Below are 21,569 nucleotides of genomic sequence, written 5' to 3'. Positions count from 1 at the left end.
CACTGGGGTAATTTCCCTCCATTTTAGATTCCTCATCCCAGGGCGGCAAGGGATGGCATTTTAATTGAATACTGTGAGGTAAAAATATATGAAGTGAACGAACGCATCCGACCGCACTCAATTTACCTGGGTTGGTAGAACAGTGTGACTCACAAGATGTAACATGTTCAGATCTGATCGAACGCTACGCTGGAGGTGTACCATTCATCCAATGGTGGAGCATTCTCAGCAAAGGGTTAATAATGTAGTGTTTTATCTCTAGCCAAGGCTTTCCCACATCTAATTAGAGCTCCAACGAAGATGATTTTCATTGTGAATTAATCTGTTGATTTTTTTTCTCGATTCATCGATTAGTTGTTTGGTCTATGAAATGTCAGAAAAACGCTGAAAAATGTAGATCAGTGTTTCCCAAAGCCCAAGATGACGCCCTCAAATGTCTTTGTTTTGTCCACAACTCAAAGATATTCACTTGAGAGTCGTAGAGAAATTAAGAAACTCAAAAAAATATTCACATTTAAGAAGCTGGAATCAAAGAAGTTTTAGCTTTATCTATCTATCTTTTCATTAAAAAGACTCAAACCGATTAATCAAAAATCAAAACAGTCACACACAACAAATCGATTCATCGATTCATTCTTTGCAGCTCTACATCTAATCATTGGTAACATGCAAACTAGGCCTGCACGATTAATCGTTATAAAATCGCGATCTGGATTCACCCGTTCGCGATTTCATTTTTAAATGACTTCGATTTTTTTTGGGGGGTAGGGGGGGGGGCGCATTTTCAGCATTTATTTTGATAGGACAGCTGAAGACATGAAAGGCAAGCAGTTAAAGAGTGTGCTAAGAAATCATTCTGTTTTTGATACTGTACTTAAATTGGCAATTGACAAACCCCATTTCTGTAGAGACTGAAGCTGGAGCTGCAGCATGTTGATTGACATGTTTTAATTATGTAAAGACATGTTGAAGGAGTTCAGATAGAGCCTGTATCAGGGCCATATTTAGTTCAATGTGTTATATGTCACTATGTTTGGTAGCCTACCGTACTTAAATGGCCAGTATGTACGTTATTTTCTTTATTCATTGAAGCCTCTATGTTTACAGGCTTGTGGTGATGTGCAATGTGCTATAGGTGCCAAAAAAAATCTATGTTTGGTACTGCCAATTTGTTTTGTTTTGTCATGGTTCATGTGTGCAATAAACATTACACTTCGTGAGAAAAAAAGTGGCAGAGAATCGTGATATCAACTCTAAATCTAAAAAAATCGTGAGTCATATTTTTCCCCGAATCGTGCAGGCCTAACGCAAACCGGGTCCATTTGCTAGAGCTGTATAACCTGAACACAGGAAGTATTGTAGCTCTCTGACAAACACATCATATATTCTGTCTCATGTTGCTTCGTTGTGCACCTTGAAAAGATCAAACAAGGTTTCCTTCAACTGTGTAGCTTATCACAGATTTCAGGCAACCATCCGGTTATGGGAACAGGACAGCAGTGGTAGTACTTCACTGTATTTAAGGATGGCCATGTTAACTCCGCCTTCAGAGTAGAATCCTTTTCAGTTATTTCACAAACATTGAGTTATCATGATGATGTCAATTCTATGGTCAAAATACTGAGGTTTTTATCTAGCAGTGACATCATCAAACTGCACAGTTATTGCCAGTAAACCCTCATTCACCATTACACCAGATAATACTGCTCTGATGGCTTATTCTATCCTATTATTACTTCATGTATATTGTATCCTTTTACTTCATGCATATTCTGTATGTGTGATGTGTGTCTGATATTTTTGCTGCTGCAACACCGGAATTTCCCATTTTTTTGGGATCAATAAAAATCTATCTATCTATCTAACTTGTGAGGCTGAATTGGGAAACCTAAAATATTGACAATATGGTATTTTTGCCATGCATTTCTATTTTTCTGGATCTCCATCATCATGGCTCAAGCGTACAATTAGGCTATTATTGATGTTTGAATGTTTCTTTGTAACAACAGTCAGTCCTCACTTTAAGGGCACGTACAAGCCCCCACCCCCAAAAACAGTGAGCTCCTTCTGAAAGCCATGGTTATAGTTGGCACCCTGCGTGTATCCCTGATGTCCTATTGGTTTACACTTCTGAATGATCCCGCCCTCCATACATCACTGCCTATTCAATGCAACAAAAAAAAATCCCCGCACTGAGCAATGTTTGGCGATAGAGATATTTGTTAATACGTGGTTGTTGTTTGGAGATTAAAACCTCTTTTGGCTTGTGACCCCTAAAATAAAGCAATATCTACAGGTTATGGCCTTAGTGTGTTCATGGGCTGTGAGCAGTGATTTTTTTTCCATATTGGATTTCATTTTACAGTTTTTCTCAGTTGCTAAAACACAATTTCTGAAACCTCGCTCCATTTTCTGAAAACATTAAACACAAAACCTCTGACTCCTCTCGCAAGATGAAACTTAACGCCTCAAAACAGTTTTACCTGTGTTCAAAATCAAACACTGCTCTCAAATTATAAACAGTGATCAAAATGATATACACTGTCAAGCAGTCAGTAAACAATACACCAAAAAATAGAAAACACATTGTTCAAAACATATAGGTCTCAGGGAGAAGTAGCCTACATTTTTAATCTCAAAACAAATTTCATATTTTTCCATCATTGTCTTTTGATGAACGAAAACATAGCTCAAAATTGATCAGAAATGGGCGCCCAGATAGCTCAGCTGGTAGAGCAGGCGCCCATATATAGAGGTTTGCTCCTCGACACAGCGGCCCCAGGTTCAACCCCGGTCTGCGGCCCTTTGCTGCATGTCATTCCCCCCTCTATCTCCCCTTTCATTTCTTCAGCTGTCCTGTCATTAAAGGCCTAAAAATGCCCAAAAAATAATATTTTTTTGTTCTTCCTCCTCCTTGTACCCCTATTTTTACAGCACTGTACCCTGCATCTCACAAACCTGTCCTTTGTCTCTGTGATACTGTAATTCTTGTTCTTTGTTGATATGAACCTGCAACCAGTCAAAATCTACTGAGCAGTCAGTACTGTTAACAAACGGAAAGCACAATGTTCAGGGCCATACAATTTGTTCATTGTACAGTATACAGCTTACAATGCACTGTACTACAGTATACAATACTAAAAGGGACAAAAATCAAAGGAGTAAACATGTGATCAATGTGCTTCTTCTTGTCTTTGAGCTGGGTCAGGTCAGAGCACTTTGTCGACATCACAAGCAATATTGTCCCACCTTCAACAACCTGAACTGGCTTATATTGGTTGTGTCACACCACTGGAAACAAGTGAAATCAATTTTAAGTGGTAGTGTTCAATCAATGACATTGTGTTCTCTATTTGTATTTGACTGTTGCCACTTGTGTTTACCAGTAAGGATGACATGTGCATTAGAGTGCAGAATGTGTTTTGAGAATGAGAATGTGTTTGGAGTTTTGCTGAAAAGTCAAAGTGAGATCTGCAAATTGTGTTTGACCATGTGAAATGGTTTAAGGTATTGACAACAGACTGCACAACGAGCTAAATGAGTTCAGGCAACTGAGAACTTTGTTCAGCCAATGGGATTTAGTGTTTTAGCAATTGAGAAAAACTGTAAAGGACATTCAGAGGCCTGAAGCGGTGAAAGAATCCAGCCATCAATGACCATTAGCCATACAACCTTTAGCCTCTACTGTGAAAGTGAAAGTAAAGTGTAAAGTGTTCTTTATCGCATTTTCAACCATAAAGAGGGCACTTCATTTACTGTTGTACTTCTTAATACAAACTTTGCAACAGGATGTTTAACCACTTTTGTCACGGTCCCTAGAGTTTAAAATGTGACAGTTTAGCAAGAAGTACAAATTACACTTTAAATAGAAAATATACAATTAGACAGTTGACAGCTGGTTTTCAATCCTCCTAATCTAAAAGCAATGAAGACATTTGCAGCTTTTCTAACCATGGCTGTGCATCAGGAATCATTTCTTTCTGTTCCTTACTTTGAACAAAAAAAAATAAATTGGCGTGGCCATTAGTTCTGTGAGAAGCACAAATACAGCACTTTATTGTTCATAAATGCTTCAAGTGAAAAATGAAAACATGAAACAAATACACACAATTCAAAGAACACAAATTGAAAACAACCATTTTTTTTGAAGAAAAAAAACAAAAAGAAAAAAAAAAAACAAGTGCTTTCACTTTTATGGTGATTACCGTCCAGTCTTGTAGGGCAAAGAAACCTCAAGGTAAAATTATGAAAATAGAAAGCAAGTACAGTACAGTCAAGGCTAATGAGCATAAGGCTGCAAAAAGTTAATGAAATGCTCCTTTAAACTGTTAAGAGAATGAGAATAGCTGGGCAACACTATTCTTTCAGAAAATAAATCATAAAAAAGGGAAATAAAAAATAAAATCTAATTTAAAGCAAAAACAAATCAATTCTGTTATTTCGTTTATATATAGATATATTATTTTGCAAAAAAACTAGGTTTTTGTTAAAAAATAAACTTAAACATACGAGAAAATACCAGCCACCAAAGCGACAACTATCGTTAAGCATACCAATGTAGAACATATGAGGCTAACTTACACACAGGTAATAGCAAATATTTAAGGGTACATGTACGGCAACATCTGTCCAAACATGTCTAAAAGACTGTACAAATTTACACTACCCATCTCAGTATAACTACATGAAAAATTATGGATTATCTGGTCAGCTTTAAAGCTTTACCTCACAACAACTCAATATTTTAAGCCACACTTACAAGTTCAGTGGCTAAATCAATGCCAACAATTTCTTATCTCAATGTAATAAAGTATATAGAAGGCAAAACGCTTTCTATTTGTTTGGTGTGACTTCTGTTGTCTTTGCACCTCCCCCCCTTCCACTCAGGAAAGAAACATTAAAACTTTGTTCACAAATGTTTACATCAATCCTAGCTGCTCGTTGAGTCCCGCCTTGAAAAGTCATTGGATGGCTTGTTGCTCTCCTTATCGCTCCCGTCCTTCACGGATACCCAGTGTAACTGGGCAATGTCCCTCAGTTCATGCGAGGCAGATTTGTTGGCGTCGATCAAATCTTAAGTGTCCCTCTGACTGCGCGAGTCTTTTTGATTTCATCAGTCAGACCTGCTGTTTGCCCAGCTGGGCCCCGTCTCTCCTGCTTCTTGCAGATGATGGTACAAACTTGGGAATAATGATGGGGAGAGCGTCTCTACCTTTAGCAGCCTGTCTTCCTGAGCCCTCTGTGGGCCCGAAGCCATTCTCTACATGCGCCTCTTCATCCTCATCGTCCTCATCGTCGTCTTCGTCTTCATCATCGTCTGACATATCATCGAGATCTGAAACGGTCTTAGCTCCTGTCCTCGGCTCCACTCTCTCCGTAGCTCCAGTAAGCTGTTTGTTACCATGGAGATGTTCCTCTCCCTCCCGGTGCTTGTTATCCTTCTGCTGCTCTTCCTCATCACTGTCAGAGTCAATGGCGATAGGCTCTGAAAGGTCCAGAGGTATTTTCTGTGGTAAGGTGCTGTTGATTGTCTTGGTTTGGTCTCTGCTGGCACTGTTGGGTTTGGGGGCAGATGGCGTTGTTTTGGTACCTTCCACCGTCCTGGTTGGCTTTCCCTTCCGTGGCGGGGCCACGCCACCGTTAGCAGCTACAAGCTCCCTGTGTTTCCGGAGAGCCTGCTCCGACACCCCTATGTGCGTCCTAGACGTTCGCCTCTTGTTATGTCCGCCCTCGTACACGCCATCTGGGATGAACGCCAGCTCGTGACTCACTCTGCTGAGCTCGTGCATACTGAAGCCCAGCAACACGCTGGCGCTCTGGGTTTCGCATTCCTGTACGCATTTCCTCCTCTTGTTGACAAAGTGGCTGGAGATGTCCGACTTCCACAGCCACAGACTGGCTGCCAGCTTCTCCACCTCCCGTTGCGTGGGATATGGCGCTTGGTTAAAATACTGGGTCAGAAACGCCTTCCTGGATTCGTACGAGTTGTTTTCGTGTCCTTTGGGGTCGAGAGCCAGAACTACAGGTTCGTCAGAGTTTTCCACAAACGCAGACGGGCCGTTGATGTCCCGTGGGTAGGCCCTTTCCCCAGGGGGCCTCCTGCGCTTAGGCGCACTAGTGTCCGAGCCATCAAAGCTGGCCCGTTTCAGAGTGCTGCTCTGGGCCTGGCCGACCCGAGAAGAATGGGTTGCCCGGCTTTCCTGCCCATTTTGAGATTTCCCTACACCTCGACAGTGCACCAAGTGTAGAGTGATGGTGGAGGCCGTCATGTTACTAGTATAAACCCCCAAGCAGTGAATACACTTGTAGGTCAGTTTCTTTTCTACAGGGTGGACTGTCTGAATCACCTGGTGTCTCTCTCTCAGGTGGTGGGCCAGTGAGTCTGAGATTGGGCCCTTGAGGATAGAAAAGCACAGAGGACACAGTGTCTTGCCCACATCCCTCTTGTAGGGCACAGATGCCTGTGGAGCACTCTTGGTTGGTGCACTATCAGCAGCCACTGAGGGCGTTTTGGGCGGGTGCTGAGGCATTAGCTTCTTGCCTGACATTAGGGAGGCGGACAAGGCTGACGACGCAGAGGTGTTGTTGTTTTGTGCGTGAAACGCCACCGACTCCTCGGGGGCGTCTTTCATGTTGTAGGTAGTGACAATCAACTGAACGTTCTTGGGATTGCCCTGCTGCAGCGTGAGGTCAAAGGTCAGGGGGGAATCTGTGCGCGGGCCAACGCTCTCGTCTGGGTGCGACAGCCGCATGTGGGCCACCATCTTCTCCACGTCGTTGAAGGTCGCGCGGCAGTGCGGGCAAGACAGGCCGTGGATCAACATGTGGTTCAACAGGGTGTCACTGGGGAGATAGCGGTTGCAGTAGAGACACTTGCTGGTGAAGTTGTGGATCTTCATGATGTAGTTGGCTACGGCAGGCACTTTCTCGGCTTTGTGCTCTTTCTCAAAATGAGCACTGTACACGTTCTCGGGGAAGAGCTCGTTGCAGATGGTACAGATTTTCCACTTCTGGGTGTAGGATGTGCCGAGGACTGAGGAGCCACCTTTCTTGGCTGTGACAGAGGCTACAGTGGTTGCTGCTGCCTGGACACGTGAACCCAGGGGGCTGGACTTGAGTGAAGAAGAGGCGCTGACCACGACTGGACTCCGCAGGCTGCCGCCAGGAATAAGCTGCTTTGCTGCATGCGACTGCTGGGGAACAGAAACCTGGGCGTTCCCGGGTAAAGAAACCCTCACCTGCTGGCTGCCGATAGAGAACGACTGGGCCCCTGCCTTTAACCTCACTCCGTCATGCTTCATCCCGGACAGAAGATTTTGAGCGCCGAAGCCCGTCTTTGATGAGATGATAACTCGACCCAGCTGCTGTGAGCCAGGAGGCCTGGTCGTGGCCATTACGGCACCTTTCGGGCCCATCCCGATGATGGTCTTGTCTCCCTGGGTTTTGGGGGGGATCATGACGATGGGTTTGGGACGGGGGACTATGACGCTGGTGTGCCCAATCATGGCGGTCACCTGGTAGCCAATCCTCTCGTGGTCCTCAATGACATGTTGGACAAGTGCCTCGTAGGTCCGTGGAACAAACAGACACTTCTTGCAGTGAATCTGGTTACTGGTAACATTGTTTGTGTTATTACTCTCTGTATTCCCTGTGCCACCATTCTGAGCACTTGTCTTCTCCCCTGGTTTCACAATATAGGGCTGGGCCACTTGCTGGAAGTGTTCCCGGTAGATGTGCTTGCGCACTACATTGTACAAAGGGTCCCTGTAGGTGCACTTCTTGCAGTAGTAGACCGCCTGCTCCACGCTGTCCCCGGCCCTTTTCAGCACCCCGTCCTTCATCATGATCCCACCAGCTCCCGCCGCCATTCCACCGGGGCCCTGCCGCACCGTGCTGTTCGGCATGTGGAAAAGTTTGATGTGCGTTTCCAGGGTCTTTTTGTTACCGTTGTAAGTGCAGTAGGGGCAGTTGAGCAGAATGTTGTTCTCAAAGTCCTCGCTGTGGACATTGCGGAAATGGCTCTTGTATGCAGAGAAGTACTTGGATGAGAAGAGGCAGCCGGAGCAGCAGAAGGGCTTTGATCTGTAGTCCTGGAGACACAGAGGTGGGAAAGGTTTAGACTTTACAAGTTCTTTGTCTGAGAGAATTCAAATTATGCTATCTAATAGATTCAAAATATCACTGCAAAAAAAACAAAAAACAGGACGTTTACGTGAGAGTGCGTCACACAACTGGACTATATTTTTTTGTAATCAATGTTTTATTGCTATTCACATAAAATTATATACACACCTGGACTTTGGTATGTGATGGTTCCCACATGCACACATCTTCCCAGTTAGTGTGCTTTACATACACCTCTGGAGGAGTAAAGTCTTTGTAGTCCTAAACAACAAGGAAATTAAGATTAATACTTGATGATGATGATGATGATGATGATGATGATGAATCAAAGGCACAATCACTACGGACACACACATATATATACATATTTTTAACATTCACGAGGCTGCCTCTATGGACACATTTGATACACGCATAAATGGTGCATCTTCTTTTGGCCGATGCCAAACTCGTAGCCAAAGCATGCTTCCGTGATGATGCATGTTTACGTAGGGACAAAAAGAAGGGGTTTCTGGGTAACGGCAGGCAATAGATTTGTTGACATTGCTGTCCTGTGTGTTAAACAGAAGCCGACTGAATGAACAAAAAACGCATTGAGATTATTTCTTTCAATTTTTTCTTCTTCCATCTTTCAGAAATATTTCACAGGGTTGGAATTGTACCTCTGTCCCCAGCTTTCTCTTGTCCTCTGGGACACATAAATGTGTCAGTATTTCCACTTATGGTCTCTATAATCTTATTGTGTAGATACAGATTCTTGCTCATAGTTCTCATGTGTAAATGTAAACATTTTGAACTGTGACAGATACCCCAGCTAACCAGTGGTGTAGTCTAATTTATTGTAGTGGGTATACTGTACATACATACATTTTTTTACCATCTCGCTCCACACACTCGCTACGCACACACTAGGCAGTGCGCTCAGTGAGATGGGGGTCGATAAAAGATGAGAAAAAAAGTCTCTCTGCACGTTCTGCAGCGTTGTTCACTTTGTTGTCACATTACTTGACCCCGTATTTGCAAAGAAATATAGCTGAAGTGAAAGTGCTGTCACAGAACTATGTTTGTAATTCGGTATACGGAAATCCTGGCACTTTCCTAATGGGTATACAGTGTATACCTGCGTATCACTAACACTACACCACTGCAGCTAACCCCACCAAATCTGTATAGCTCCTTATGTTTGTGTCTAAGCCTGGATGCTGAATTATGTAAAGTCTTTGGTTTCTGCTTTTAAGCCTGAGGAGCATATTTCTCCTACATTAAGTGAGATATAGAAGAATGAGGAAAGGGTGTCAATGAGGGTAATAACATTATTCTGTATTGGTTACATACAATATATGAGTCCAGGTCATAGATTCCTGGCATCATACATTCTCTACATGTATGCAGCAGTGCCAGGCACACTAATGCTGAACCTTTACTTCCTGCACTGAGCCAACTGAAAGAACAATCTCAACTCCAAAACTGACCTTAGTATTATATTTATAAAACTAAAACAAATGTTTCCATATGTACACCGATGCTACATGTATCCCCACAAGAACCAGTCTTAAACCTCAGCAAGAGATGAACATGATGGTGGGAATATGAATTTTATGAAATTTGAAGACAGTCAAAGACATGTTTGGCGATCTCGAGGAAGCTCCATGGAATGCATACACTATTCTCCTTACAGCAAAGTTGTCATCACAAAAGGAACAGTAGAATGTGCGGCCATCATGATAAAAACACCAAAGTGTGGCCAGGCTCACCTCTAGGTGATCTTTGCAGAACTCCAAGCCAATGTCACCCAGGACCCTCTTAACATTTTTCCTCGCTTTCCGCAGACTGCCCAGGTTATTGACAGGGAGCTGGAACATTCTGCCCACCTGAATAGAACAGACACATACAGCATGTTAATATCAACAGGTGTAGGGTACAATTTGGACACGTGTCTGGTAACTGTTAGTCTATATCCTAGACGTTCCACTTCCGGGATGGCTCTGTTGCCGCCGGGTTTTACTCATTTAGGCCGGATATCCGTTGCCTTGGGCTTCCTTTGTGTTGGCATTTTAAACTCCAAATCGATTTACGAGGACTATGGTTAACCTTTTCTCAGATCTCTGCAGGGTAAATCCAGACAGCTAGCTAGACTATCTGTCCAATCTGAGTTTTCTGTTGCATCAAGATACACAGCAATGCGCCAGCAAAGGCAGGGTAGAAGAAGACTGCTAGCTTGTAAACATGGATGTCAACAATGCAGGTTTTAAATATGTATTTTTGTTAAATCAGCTTTGCAAATGTTTCAGGAAGGAAATGCACTCAATACGTGTCATAGATGCACACAATGCATTTCGATGAGAAACACTGAATGTAAACATTCAAACAAACAACTTTTTGTTTGTTTAAAGTGCTCATATTATGCTTTTTGGTGTTTTCCACATTCTTGTATTGTGTTATACATCTTTGTTGTGCATGTTATAGGTTTACAAAGTGAAAAAAGTCCACCCCAAAGGGACTGTTCACAAACAGCTCTACTGTAGAGCTAAGTTGGAAAAAGCAAAAACAAACTAAAAAAAAGGCGTCAAAAACGTTGGAAAAAAAAATAAAAAATTTCCAAGGTTGACAGGAAGACAACACAAGGGTTAAGCGGCGTTTTGAGAAAAACGATCTCTGTCCACACAAGAGTTTTAAGCTCAGTAGCACAACTAATCTCCATCCATTCGCATACACTGGGCACGTGTGTGCCGGTGTAAACAGGAAGCAGATTGTCTGACACTACTCTGCAGTGGAAAATCAGAACGTATAAGTTGAAAACACAAAAAATACATTAGAGAAAGAACAATAACGGCAAAGACCAAGTATTTATTTGCTATGGCCGGGGACGAGCTGGAACTGTTACTAAAAAGGTATGTTAGCCTACCTAACAGATATGCATCGTCGCTTCCAAAAGGTCTCCGTTTGTGCTCAGCCAGACTACAAAGCAACCCTGGAGTTTTAAAACCAAAACAGGGGCAGCACTGCATTAGGGGCCCTGAAACGCCAGAGAGTAGTGTGGACACAAGGCGTCAATGTTGCAAAATATATGTTTTTTTTTTTTTTATCCAAACATAGAAGAGTAGATGTTTTTGCATTGCCTGCCTGCTGTGTACTAAAGCTAAAAAAGCTTTTTGTGACAGCCTATTGAAATTTTGACCTGGCCAGCCTGCACTTAGCTCAGCTGTCTGGAGTAGAAAGAACAGTTGCTCACAGAAAAGACAGACCCACTGGTTCCATACAACGCACAGCTAAACCACCACCCACCCATTCATTCATTCATTATGTGTTAGTATCACAATAAGTTCAGCATTAGTAAAGGCACCACTTGCCAGAGGAAGGAAGGGCTGTTTAATTCACTTGCTAGTCGAATGTCTCTATTCAAATCAGAGCTCCATGTAGAGAGGTCAAAGGTCAAACTGATGCACGATGACATAAAGGCAGCTCAGTGACAACAAACAGTGCAGTCCCAAACAATTCCTGTGAACACCTCAGCTTATTTCCCTTCTAGAAAACACAAACCAGAGAGAGCGGAACTGTGCGTGTGTGGTTCCACCAACCAGACAGTTCTGTCGATCCGGCTGTTGGTCTTACTGTCTTGCCTGCCTGCTGTCTGTCTACCATTCAGAAATGTGCAAGTGCTAGAGTGAGTGTAAGAGACACATACCCTTGCCCACTTCCTCCCTCTGTCCTGCTTCCTCCCATTACTTGCAGATGGCGCTAGAGAGGAGCTCCATTATGTAAGCCTTCCTATACTCTCCCTTTTTCTCCCTGCCTCGCAATACCATCACAGAATGGCGCCTCCTATTGAGTCAGCAGCAGCAGCCTCTACAATATGTCTGCAGTGGAGGGGGAGGGGGAGGGGAGGGATGGGAGGGAGGGATGTTGGAAGGGAGGAAGGGGAGGGAGAGGGATGTTGGAAGGGAGGAAGGGGAGGGACAGAAGGAGCTGGAGAGATCACTGTAGGGGGAGGGGGGAGTGTGAGAGAGGATGAGGTGAGAGAGCTGGGAGGAAGAGGAGGGAGAGAGAGAGAGAGAGAGAGAGAGGGGGGGGGGGAGGGGAGCGAGTGTAGAAGGAGTGTGAGGGGAGAGATGAGAGGAAAGGAGAGAAGCCAGAGAGTGAGCAACGGAAGTGGAGGGGGGAAGGGAGGGAGGGGATGGGGAGACAGGGAGGTCAGACAGACAGGCTCGGTGGAGAGGGAAGGGAGGGAGAGTGAGGAAAGGAGGGGAAGAGGCTAGGGGGGGGGGAGAGAGAAAATGGAAGAGGGTGAGAGAAAGAGGGGGCGATGGACAGGGAGGGAGGTGGGAGGAAGAAAGAAGAAAGGGAGAGAGAAAAAAGCAAAGGAGAGGCTGGGTAGGAGGGAAGGGGGGGAGAGAAGGAAGAAGAGAGGGAGGAGAGGCGATAGGAAGCTGCTCTGCTCCGCTGAGGGCCGCTGGCAGAAAACAGGTTTCCCTCTTCGACTGTTATGAAGAAAAGAAAAAAAAAAAAAAAAAGGAGGCCTACAAACATTCAACCACAGATTTCCTCACGCTCATTCAGTCCTCCACTGGGACATGGTAACCTATGTTCTGGTTGACTACTGCAGTTTACACTTCTCCTTCAACGTGTAGATGTTTACTGTGGGATAAGCTTCTGGTGACACCAATATTCACAAATACCAGAAAAAGTTTAGGATGCCTAAATGCACTGGGGTTAGTTGTGTCAGTATGTTATGGGGGGCTGTCTGTATATGAGGCTCTATGTGAGTGGGGTTGATGGCAGTGAACATGATCATAATCTGACACTTGTCCTGACCAAGTGACAGCCCTCCTCCCCCTGGATCAAACACGGGGTATGAGTGCATCACAACCCGGTTGTCATCTGGCTGAACTCTCCCTCATTTGAGGGGTTGGTTATTCAAAAAGAAAATATCATAAATTTAGCAAAAGATTATATGAATCTACGCCACGATCTGTCTGTGGTTGTGAATGTGTACCATGTGTCCCCAAGACAAAACTCTCTGTGCAGTCTACACTTTAAATATCCATAGAATTTCTCGCATTCAAAACGTTAACTCGCAAGATCTGTCGTGGTAGCTGTGGACCTAACAAACCAAATCGTGGCGTGAGGTAACGTTAGTGTCAGTGGATCTAATCTCTGATCAACATCTGGCAGTATTTAGATCGATACGTTTGTCAGGGAGCTTCTGCCACTGACAAAGAATGGGGACACACCGCGCCAAGTTAGCATGCTAAGCTAGCCAACTCGCATCAACAACATTGGCTGTTCACAACTAATGCTGCCATTTCTGTCCTTAAATGTCCACATAGGAAATTCGCTGGCATTTTACCTGGCCGGTTATAAACAAGCCTACCGGATAAGTAATTCAACTTGAGGTTACGTTGAACCCCCCCCCCTTTACAAGGAACATAACGTTAGCCAAGTTACCTTAGCTGTAATGTTAGTCCAGCGCCACCCATCGAATCAACGCAGGTAGCCACAGCTAACAGCAAACTATCTCGCGTTTACGGTTATGGCCAACATTATGACAGACAAGTTTACCTGCTTTCACATCCAGTGCTCCCGTCTGAGTGAAATGTGTCACCTCAGGATGACTGAGGCGATGTATGGGCACTTTCACTTCTCCCAGATATCTCGGTAATATCCTTCGTGGGGGAGAACCAGCCACCCGGCCGTCGGTCAACCCTACAAACCCGACTCTCCCTCGCCGAAAAGGGCTATCCTCCTCCTCCTGGTCGGCAAACGGGAACAGAAAGCCTCAGAGTCTCATTAGACAATTAAAACCTCCATTCCCTGGTGTGGTGAGGGCGAACACATGTCCTATTGTTGGGAACAACTAACGGCGGACCCCCTCTTTCAAATAGATTGCCTAAATGCCTATAATTGCCTGGCAGCCGATTACGTTTTACCCATTCTTTTCTCTGACAGACAATACACATCCAGCCTAGAAACTGCCCTATCCAAAATGGCGCAAATAAAAGGGGCGGAAGTGACATCTACTTGATTAGCATAAATAATCTCATTGTGAGATCGCGAGCCCGGCTCATTTAAACTCTTGATTGGTCTGTCAGTCAATTTGGCCAATTAAGCAAACGTCTCTTTAAAAAAAAAAAAAAACCTACCTCTTCCCCTTAAAAACTGCGACGGGCCTTTGGTTTCTGTGTTCGAGTCTGTGAGGTAAACAACCCAACACGATAGTGGCGGGATCTCGCCGACAGCGGGCGTCCTTCTGTAGTGGGTCTCTTGATTTAGGCGCATGCGCAGTTTGGCTACATCTGGCGCCCCCCCCTGCGGATCCTCGGATGTACACAGTGCCTCAGCACCGTTCAGCACCAGCTGGAGTGGTATCAACGGTTGGGCCAACGGTAGGTGGCGCTGTACTACACTACTGTTAGTAACTGCCCAATTCTACCAAACTGACCGGGACTACTTTCCTGCACGTTGCCTGGTGAAGGGCAACCCTAGTGTGACGCTGCATTTAAATGGTTAAAATCTTGGTAAAACTTTTCCATCAGCTATGGGTTATTCTTGCCCCATTACCCCCTCCTCATCATCACTCATTAAAGTGGGCCAACACCACTTTTTGTGGGTTTTTTTTTAATGCAAAAATAGTGCCTGACTGACTCTAGGTTTAGTGTGTGGTAATTGGATTTAATTTAATGTTAATTTCAGAATATGCAACATATAACTTGATTTTGGCCGTGGACCCCTCAAGACAGTGCCGCAGGATTACATAATTGCAGGGACCAATTTAAGGTGTCAGTATGCTTTTAAGGTGCATATTCCTTGATAAACTGTCACACAAATAGACACAAACCAGTAAAAAACAAATACGCCTGGAGCTTTCAGGGCCCTGGGGCAGCTGCCTGCCTGGTTATTTAGCATTGCACACAACACTTTCAAAGGTGAAAGGAGAAAAGTGGGATTTTAAATGTCTTTACTATCTGACTTTTTGAAATTCATTCATATATATTTATCCTGCTGCAACCTCTGGCTGACATTGCCATTAGTGTGCGTGAGGGACTTGTACAAGCTGGTAGCTGTTGACTGCTACTGCCTCAGCAAAGAGTGTACCACACCATGTGCTGGGAAGAACCACATGGTTTTGACTGAATGCTCTTTAAGGTGAAAATCTTTGTGGAGGGCATTGTGTTAGTTGACCTGCCAGCTTTCAGAGAAATAAACAACCCCTTGCACTTGTTTCAGGTTGGACCTTGATCAATGAATATCTATAAGAGCAGCTGGTCCCTCTCCGAACCCATCTGAGGTTTTTGACTCATTGTAAATAAAGATGACATTAAGGAAAAACAGAACCAACAATACAAACTGTTTAATTTTATACAAACAATCACAGGTGTTGCAGTTAAACGTAAACCCATCTGACAACCTTGTTAATGTAAATTTCAGTCAGCTGTCTGGACTGGGAATGCACTTTGTTCAAAATTCATTGAAGAGGGTGATGGGAATGTAAAGCACTATGTTCCTTCAGTATTCCGGACAACTACTGGCAGAGAATTATTTCATATTTACTGCTGACGGGAGAGAGATGTCTCCCTTGTCATTTGCCGTCATGTCACCGTCTAGACATTAGGATTCTGATACAACTACCAATTAAAGACAGCGACGTTAAGAGTGAAATGAACACTATATGACCGTCCGACGGATGTCCAAAATGATTACATCACTGATCATGTCGTGGCGAAGAGTGTGATCAGTCCTTTCACGAACGACACAATCTCGTTCCCTCCAAGTTTGGACTCTCCGTAAACTCGATCCACAAAGGAAATGGGTACCTGTTGTATGGAAGAAGAAGAGGAAGATGAAGAAAATAATTGTTTCAGTTCACATCCAAAATCATGGCTGCCAAGTCACAACGCTGGCTTCCAATTCAGAAATTAAGGGGAAAGTTAAATTAAACTTAATGATATTTCTTGGTCAGATTCTCGGTTTTTGAGTTGTGAAAAAATATTTTTTAAAAATCATAGTGAAAGCCTCAACGCTGTCTAAAACCCAGGTGCAGATTTGTGGCAGATTTAAAAAAAAAAAAAAAAAAAAAGAAAAGGAAAAAAAGGGTTAGGGTTAGAAAAACACAGAAATACATGAATTAATGAATTAGGGCCTCACTTCTCCGATTGTGTAGTTGAGCTGTCTGGCGCGGACGATCATCTCCATCTGAAAGACATACCCTTTGGACACGCACCGCTCAACCAGACTCTCCAACACCTCCTTCTTATACAATCTGACAGAAGTGTGAAGAAAAAAAAAAGAAAACAGCAGGCGTGAGAAAACACATCCCCATGCACATTCAAAAAAAGTCAGTGGCACTTATTTCACAACACTCACCTGAAGCTGCCTGTGAGGTCTGAAGCACCGGGTCTCAACAACACCTGAGTCAAAAAGTTGGCTCCCCGACTGTGAACGAGAGGAGACAGAAGACAGAAAAAGATCTGTTGTAATCGGGGGAGTGGAAAATGAAGACAGTGCACTGTTGTTGACTTGCAGCTACCTGATCAGTTTCCTGCGCAGGTCCCAGCCGTATACGCCTCCGTTCCCTTTGTATCGAGTACCAGACACCAGGTCGTAATTACCTTCCTTCTGCTTTCTGACAACCAAAACGTAATGGTCTTAATTATAGGAGTTCTGCACAATTGAATTTGTGGCACAGTAGCTTAATATTATTGTTTAAATATTTAGAAATGAATGTTGTGTGCAGAAATTGAAATACATTAGAAAACAAAACTAAATCACATGATAGGAAATGGAAATTTAGTAACACTTACTCAATAAATTCTGGGATGAATTTGGGCTGAAATAAAAAAAGGACAAAGAACGATCAAATAACATTAGGGTTGGGTACCGAAACCCAGTTGGTGATTAGAACGCAAATTTCAGTTCCACTTAATGTGTCGACTGAAATATTTTCTCCGTCACTCCGAGACGGACGTAAAAATAGCACACTTTCTCTGTAGTCTACCGTTAGCTAGCTACCGTAAATGTAGGCTACTTTATATAGGCTAAATAACATGCTGTCCAAAGTTAAATCACTCGCAGAACCTGTTATATTTCAAATAATATTGCCATTAAATAAAAGGGTAATTTAAATGTTAGGGATGATAGAGAGGAGAGAGTTGACAAAGAAACTAGATCAGAGGCCTGTACTACGAAGCAAGATTTGGCGTTAATGAAGTACCTTCAGGTTCAACCCAGGGTTTTCTGTATCACGAAGGTGGATCACTTGTTACCGGGTTAAATCGCCGTGGTAACTTGTGCTGAACACCTAACCTGGTCGGGAGCAGGTTATGTTGGAGATTAGAGATCAACTAGTGTGAAAGCACCGCCTACTGACCAATCAATACTCGATTGATAACGGTGTCACAGTTCTTAGAAGATCAGCTGGAGCTCGGTGGGCGGAGAGAGAGAGAGAGAGAGAGAGAGAGAGAGATGCACTCAGAAAAAGTTAAAACATTTAGAGACTGACAACCCCATTAACATTCCCTGATGGGTATTTTTATGAAATATATAGATTTTAATGGGAGGGAATTACATATCGGCTATTTGTCGGCTTCTTGAGCCGTGTGTTGCCAATACGCACATCGGTTTGAATTATGTTTTTATATTTTTTATTTGCTCTCACGATTGCTTACCACTGCCAGGGTTGCAACTGAAATAATAGGCTAAAGCAACAACAGTTAATGGAAAGGACAAGTGTAATTATGGTCAGATCTTGGTCCTGACTGATGGGGAAGTGATATTGATAAGCGTTGTGATTTACACATCTACAGCGTCGGCTATTTTTTGCCAGCTTTCCTTCCTGTTTTAGGAAGCAGCGACTGTATTGCGTTTTGCCTGCAAAACCGTGTCTGTGTTCTTCATATTTATGTAGAATTATAGTTTGCTCTTCTTATATAAATTATGCGTCTCTGGCAGATGTTTGTGATTGGTCATGCTGTGTAAACACCGCCTCTTTTATGTGAACGCGCACGCCGCTGGATTGGGAAACCCTGGGTTGATTGAACTAGTTGTTAACCACCGTCGTGACACAGCTTATGCGGGACCGTGGTTGTTAGGGTTAGTGAAGCCGGGTAACTGAAATCAATCCAGGACATGTTGATCTTGATTCGTAGTACAGGCCTCAGGTAAGCTCACATCTCCGATGAAAATACTACCTAATGCAATTCAGGAATCAGTTATAGAATCAGCTAGGGCTAACATGATCAGTTGATTAATCAATTAGTCGTCTGACAGAAAATTAGTCTGTAACTACTTTAATAATCAACTAATCATTAATCATCAACTTTTCAGCTAAAATTCCATCTCTGGCTCCAGCTGCTCAAACTTGAGGATTTGTTGGACATGTCAATACATTTAGGTTTCTAGACTGTTGTTCAGACAAAACAAGCGATTTGAAGACGCCATGTTGGGCATCAGGTGATTGTGATCGTGAGATGTAGATTTCTCACTATTTTCTAACATTATTGGGGATGCACCGAATCCAGGATTCGGCTTCGTATTCGGCCGAATATTGGGCTTTTTGACGGGGTTCGGTTTCTGCTGAACTTTAGAATTTTTTTCTATCGAACCGAACCCTACGTTTGCACTACGCTCGCTACGCTGGTCAACGTAATGACGGCGCCGTTGATTCAAGTCTAGCTACATGTTCAATTTGCAATGCCGATTTGTCTCGTGGTGGCAAGGACCCTAAACAATACACAACATCGCCGCTGTTAAAACATTTGCGTATGAAACATCCGAAAGAATACCAGTTGTGCATGAAGGAATCTGCAGACAGCAGCCAAAATGCAACAACTTCAGTTACGGCAAAGGAAGGACAGTCACAGCTAAAAACTTGTGTTAACCATTTGTTTACTTCATTAATGTGTTTACTGTGATAATGGACTGAGGATGGGAGTAGGATTCGGTATTCGGTTTCGGATTCGGCAGAATCTTAACCAGTGGATTCGGTATTTGGCCGAACCCTAAAAAAATCTGGATTCGGTGTATCCCTAAACATTATATAGACCAAACGATTAATGATTGATTGAAAAAGTAACTGGCAGACTAATAATCAGTAAAGAAAATAAGTGTTAGCCCTAGAATCAACCTCATGTAAAGTGAACTCATTGTAAACACGCAATAAAACAAGCCCACACTCACATGATGGGAAAGATCGGCGTCCATTATGATTACGAAGTTCCCAGTAGCATGCTTAATGCCGTGGATGTAGGCAGTGCCTTTGAAAGGAAACAGGAGCTCATCATTAGTTGGTAAAGGTTACTAGAATGAATACACCACTTTTTTTTTTTTACACAGTTTGGAACTTACCAAGTCCTAATTTTTTTGCTCTTGGTCGAAGAAGCTGTCCCACAGAAAAGAGAGGTTAAAGAGTCTGCATAAAGATCCCATGCTCCATTCATTTACTAGAACCAACGGTTAGCGTTACATGGGCGTCCTAGATAGCTAATACTGTAAATAATACTTAACACCAATCAGTGTCTCTGTGAAGATGTTACAGCATGTTAATTCATTCTAATACGTATGTTACAGCATGTTAATTCTAATACATACCTTTAAACAATTGTTTAAGAACACAAAAAAAATGCAATGTTTGGTTCTTTTCAAAAGGAGGTGTTTGCTAGGTGAACAGCGCCATCACTGTGAGGGCGGGGATTACCAATTCTTTACTTACTATCTTGTCCTCTCCATATATTTTCTGCAACTGCTCTGCCACCTCCAGGGTCCCATCTGGGCTTCCGTCGTCAATGATAATTACCTCGTAGTTATAGCCACTGTTAAAAACAAAAACAAAACAAAATAAAAACATTAAACTGAGGATGCAATTTGCTTTTGTCAACTTTGTATCACACACACACACACACACACACGTTAAGCAAGCGCTACAAATGTGAGCTAGTGCGAGCAAGCCAGCTAGTTACCTTGAAAAGTTTTTACTGTAGCCTTGTAGCCTTGACACAATACATCTTGAAATGTTAACGTTAAGAGCTTCTATCTATTAGTCGAGCTGTCATTTTCTCACTGGTTTAGTGACAGCTCATCACTGACAGGAGGCATTAACGTTAGCTAGCTAGCAATAGCCGAGCAGCTTTGCTAGCTAGTTCTCCGGAACTTACCTTTCACCGAAATATTTCACCAAAAGCCACACTATCAAAGGTAGGTTTTCCCTTTCGTTATAGGTAGGTAATAGTATCGAGTATTTGTCCTCACTATCCCGGTTTGGGTGCGAAGTTTTTCGGCTTGCCATGGCGATGTGAATCTACGGAAACCACAATGCGCAAAGTTAGAAAAAGTGCCCCACAACATCCTGTTTATTATTGTCACAATAAGAGTATCGGTGCAACTATATTGGTAATATTCATTTCCAAATACCTATATTCAGTCTTCAGCCATACTGAAACATCACGGGGAAAATGGAGAATATAAGCATATATCATAGTTAGCCCCGGTTTTTCCTCTTAGTATTATATTTCAATGTAATTATACATGAAGTACAGTACAGTAAATAGCCCAAATTCAAAGGATTAAACTAAGACATTGAAATGAAAAAAAACGCAATTAAGGTGCATCATTAGTAAAAATAAAACGCACTATGTACAAAATACACACTTTATAAAAAGTAACCACCATTAATTATTGCACAATTAATTATTTCAATATGAATTATTGCACTCGAACAATGGACTGGGGCAGAGATAAAGATAGTCCTGGACAGTGAGGGGTGTAGGTAGATGAATACAGAGACACAGTCTGTGTAGTGCGTGTTATGAAGCGTTTAATGTCCAAAGGGTGAATTACCGTAGGTGGGGATTTGGGATATCCTTCCAGCCTAATGTCCTTTGCAATCAGTCAGTGGGTGTGTAGCTGTTGTGGAAGCATGCCTTGTAAACGTCGATGCTGTCTAGCCTGCGGCGTCTGTATCCGGAGGTCTTTCACCTGGACATAGAGTGAGCTGAGTGGTGGTGTGGGATGCTCTGTGCTTTCCTCCTTTCTACAGTTTGGTGTATAACATATTGACAGTGTGGCCTCACAACGATGATAACATAAAAACCGTTGATCAGTGATGTCCTCACAAGCTCATTACAGTGTTTATATGTTGTCAAAGTAGCTATGCTCCATTGATTTGAGCATAGTAATAATTCAGGGTCCATTGTTGCCTTTGTTTTGAAAAATAAACTCACATTTCTGACAAAACCGGAAAATGAATGCACCACTGACGCTAATTTAACAAAGCGGCTGGCTTAAAGGTCGGAACTTCCATTGTGCTCTTCAAAATAGACACCACTGGAAACAATTATCTCTTCACCGTGGTTCCGACAAAGACATACGGTGTCAGTGTTAGCCTCAGAACAGCAGCCCTAGGGCTTACAAGGAAAAAAACCACACTTCATTACACACATATAAATGGAATTTTA

General features: G+C 43.0%; 2 protein-coding genes across 4 annotated transcripts; both read right to left on the bottom strand.

Annotated features, from left to right (window-relative positions):
• Nucleotides 1-4,019: 4,019 nt before the first annotated feature.
• adnpb (activity-dependent neuroprotector homeobox b) lies at nucleotides 4,020-14,391 on the bottom strand. 3 transcript variants are annotated; one of them, XM_031286573.2, is made up of 5 exons: nucleotides 14,265-14,384; nucleotides 13,684-13,873; nucleotides 9,879-9,995; nucleotides 8,293-8,385; nucleotides 4,020-8,090 (listed from the first exon to the last, which is right to left on the bottom strand). In XM_031286573.2, the coding sequence occupies exons 3-5, from the start codon at nucleotides 9,984-9,986 to the stop codon at nucleotides 5,118-5,120; spliced, it is 3,174 nt and encodes a 1,057-aa protein (XP_031142433.1). In that variant the 5' UTR covers nucleotides 9,987-9,995; nucleotides 13,684-13,873; nucleotides 14,265-14,384; the 3' UTR covers nucleotides 4,020-5,117. The 3 variants fall into 3 exon arrangements, with proteins under 3 accessions (XP_031142433.1, XP_035864108.1, XP_031142434.1); XM_036008215.1 differs by lacking the exon at nucleotides 14,265-14,384 and adding an exon at nucleotides 13,887-14,230 and having other exon boundaries at nucleotides 13,684-13,826; XM_031286574.2 differs by lacking the exon at nucleotides 13,684-13,873 and having other exon boundaries at nucleotides 14,265-14,391.
• A 1,065-nt stretch (nucleotides 14,392-15,456) lies between these two features.
• On the bottom strand, nucleotides 15,457-20,472 carry dpm1 (dolichyl-phosphate mannosyltransferase subunit 1, catalytic). The gene is made up of 9 exons (XM_031286883.2): nucleotides 20,271-20,472; nucleotides 19,829-19,928; nucleotides 19,465-19,498; nucleotides 19,297-19,373; nucleotides 16,923-16,948; nucleotides 16,649-16,744; nucleotides 16,486-16,554; nucleotides 16,267-16,381; nucleotides 15,457-15,935 (listed from the first exon to the last, which is right to left on the bottom strand). Exons 1-9 carry the CDS (start codon nucleotides 20,399-20,401, stop codon nucleotides 15,831-15,833), a joined length of 753 nt encoding a protein of 250 aa, XP_031142743.1. The 5' UTR covers nucleotides 20,402-20,472; the 3' UTR covers nucleotides 15,457-15,830.
• Nucleotides 20,473-21,569: the final 1,097 nt, after the last annotated feature.

Source organism: Sander lucioperca, chromosome 12 (genome assembly GCF_008315115.2).
Source record: "Sander lucioperca isolate FBNREF2018 chromosome 12, SLUC_FBN_1.2, whole genome shotgun sequence".
Classification (NCBI taxonomy): Eukaryota; Metazoa; Chordata; class Actinopteri; order Perciformes; family Percidae; genus Sander; species Sander lucioperca.
The sequence above is the reverse complement of the archived record's forward strand: the minus strand, read 5'-3'. Positions and strand labels throughout refer to the sequence as shown.

What these genes read in the sequence shown, in the direction of transcription:
- adnpb (XM_031286574.2), bottom strand. Translation starts at nt 9,986, where the DNA reads ATGTTCCAGCTCCCTGTCAATAACCTGGGCAGTCTGCGGAAAGCGAGG. An exon ending in TCTGCAAAGATCACCTAGAG is followed by an intron (nt 8,386 to 9,878) that starts GTGAGCCTGGCC and finishes CTTGTTGTTTAG; the next exon opens with GACTACAAAGACTTTACTCC. An exon ending in CATCACATACCAAAGTCCAG is followed by an intron (nt 8,091 to 8,292) that starts GTGTGTATATAA and finishes CTGTGTCTCCAG; the next exon opens with GACTACAGATCAAAGCCCTT.
- dpm1 (XM_031286883.2), bottom strand. Translation starts at nt 20,401, where the DNA reads ATGGCAAGCCGAAAAACTTCGCACCCAAACCGGGATAGTGAGGACAAA. An exon ending in TATATGGAGAGGACAAGATA is followed by an intron (nt 19,499 to 19,828) that starts GTAAGTAAAGAA and finishes TCTGTGGGACAG; the next exon opens with CTTCTTCGACCAAGAGCAAA. An exon ending in TCAACTACACAATCGGAGAA is followed by an intron (nt 15,936 to 16,266) that starts GTGAGGCCCTAA and finishes TCCATACAACAG; the next exon opens with GTACCCATTTCCTTTGTGGA.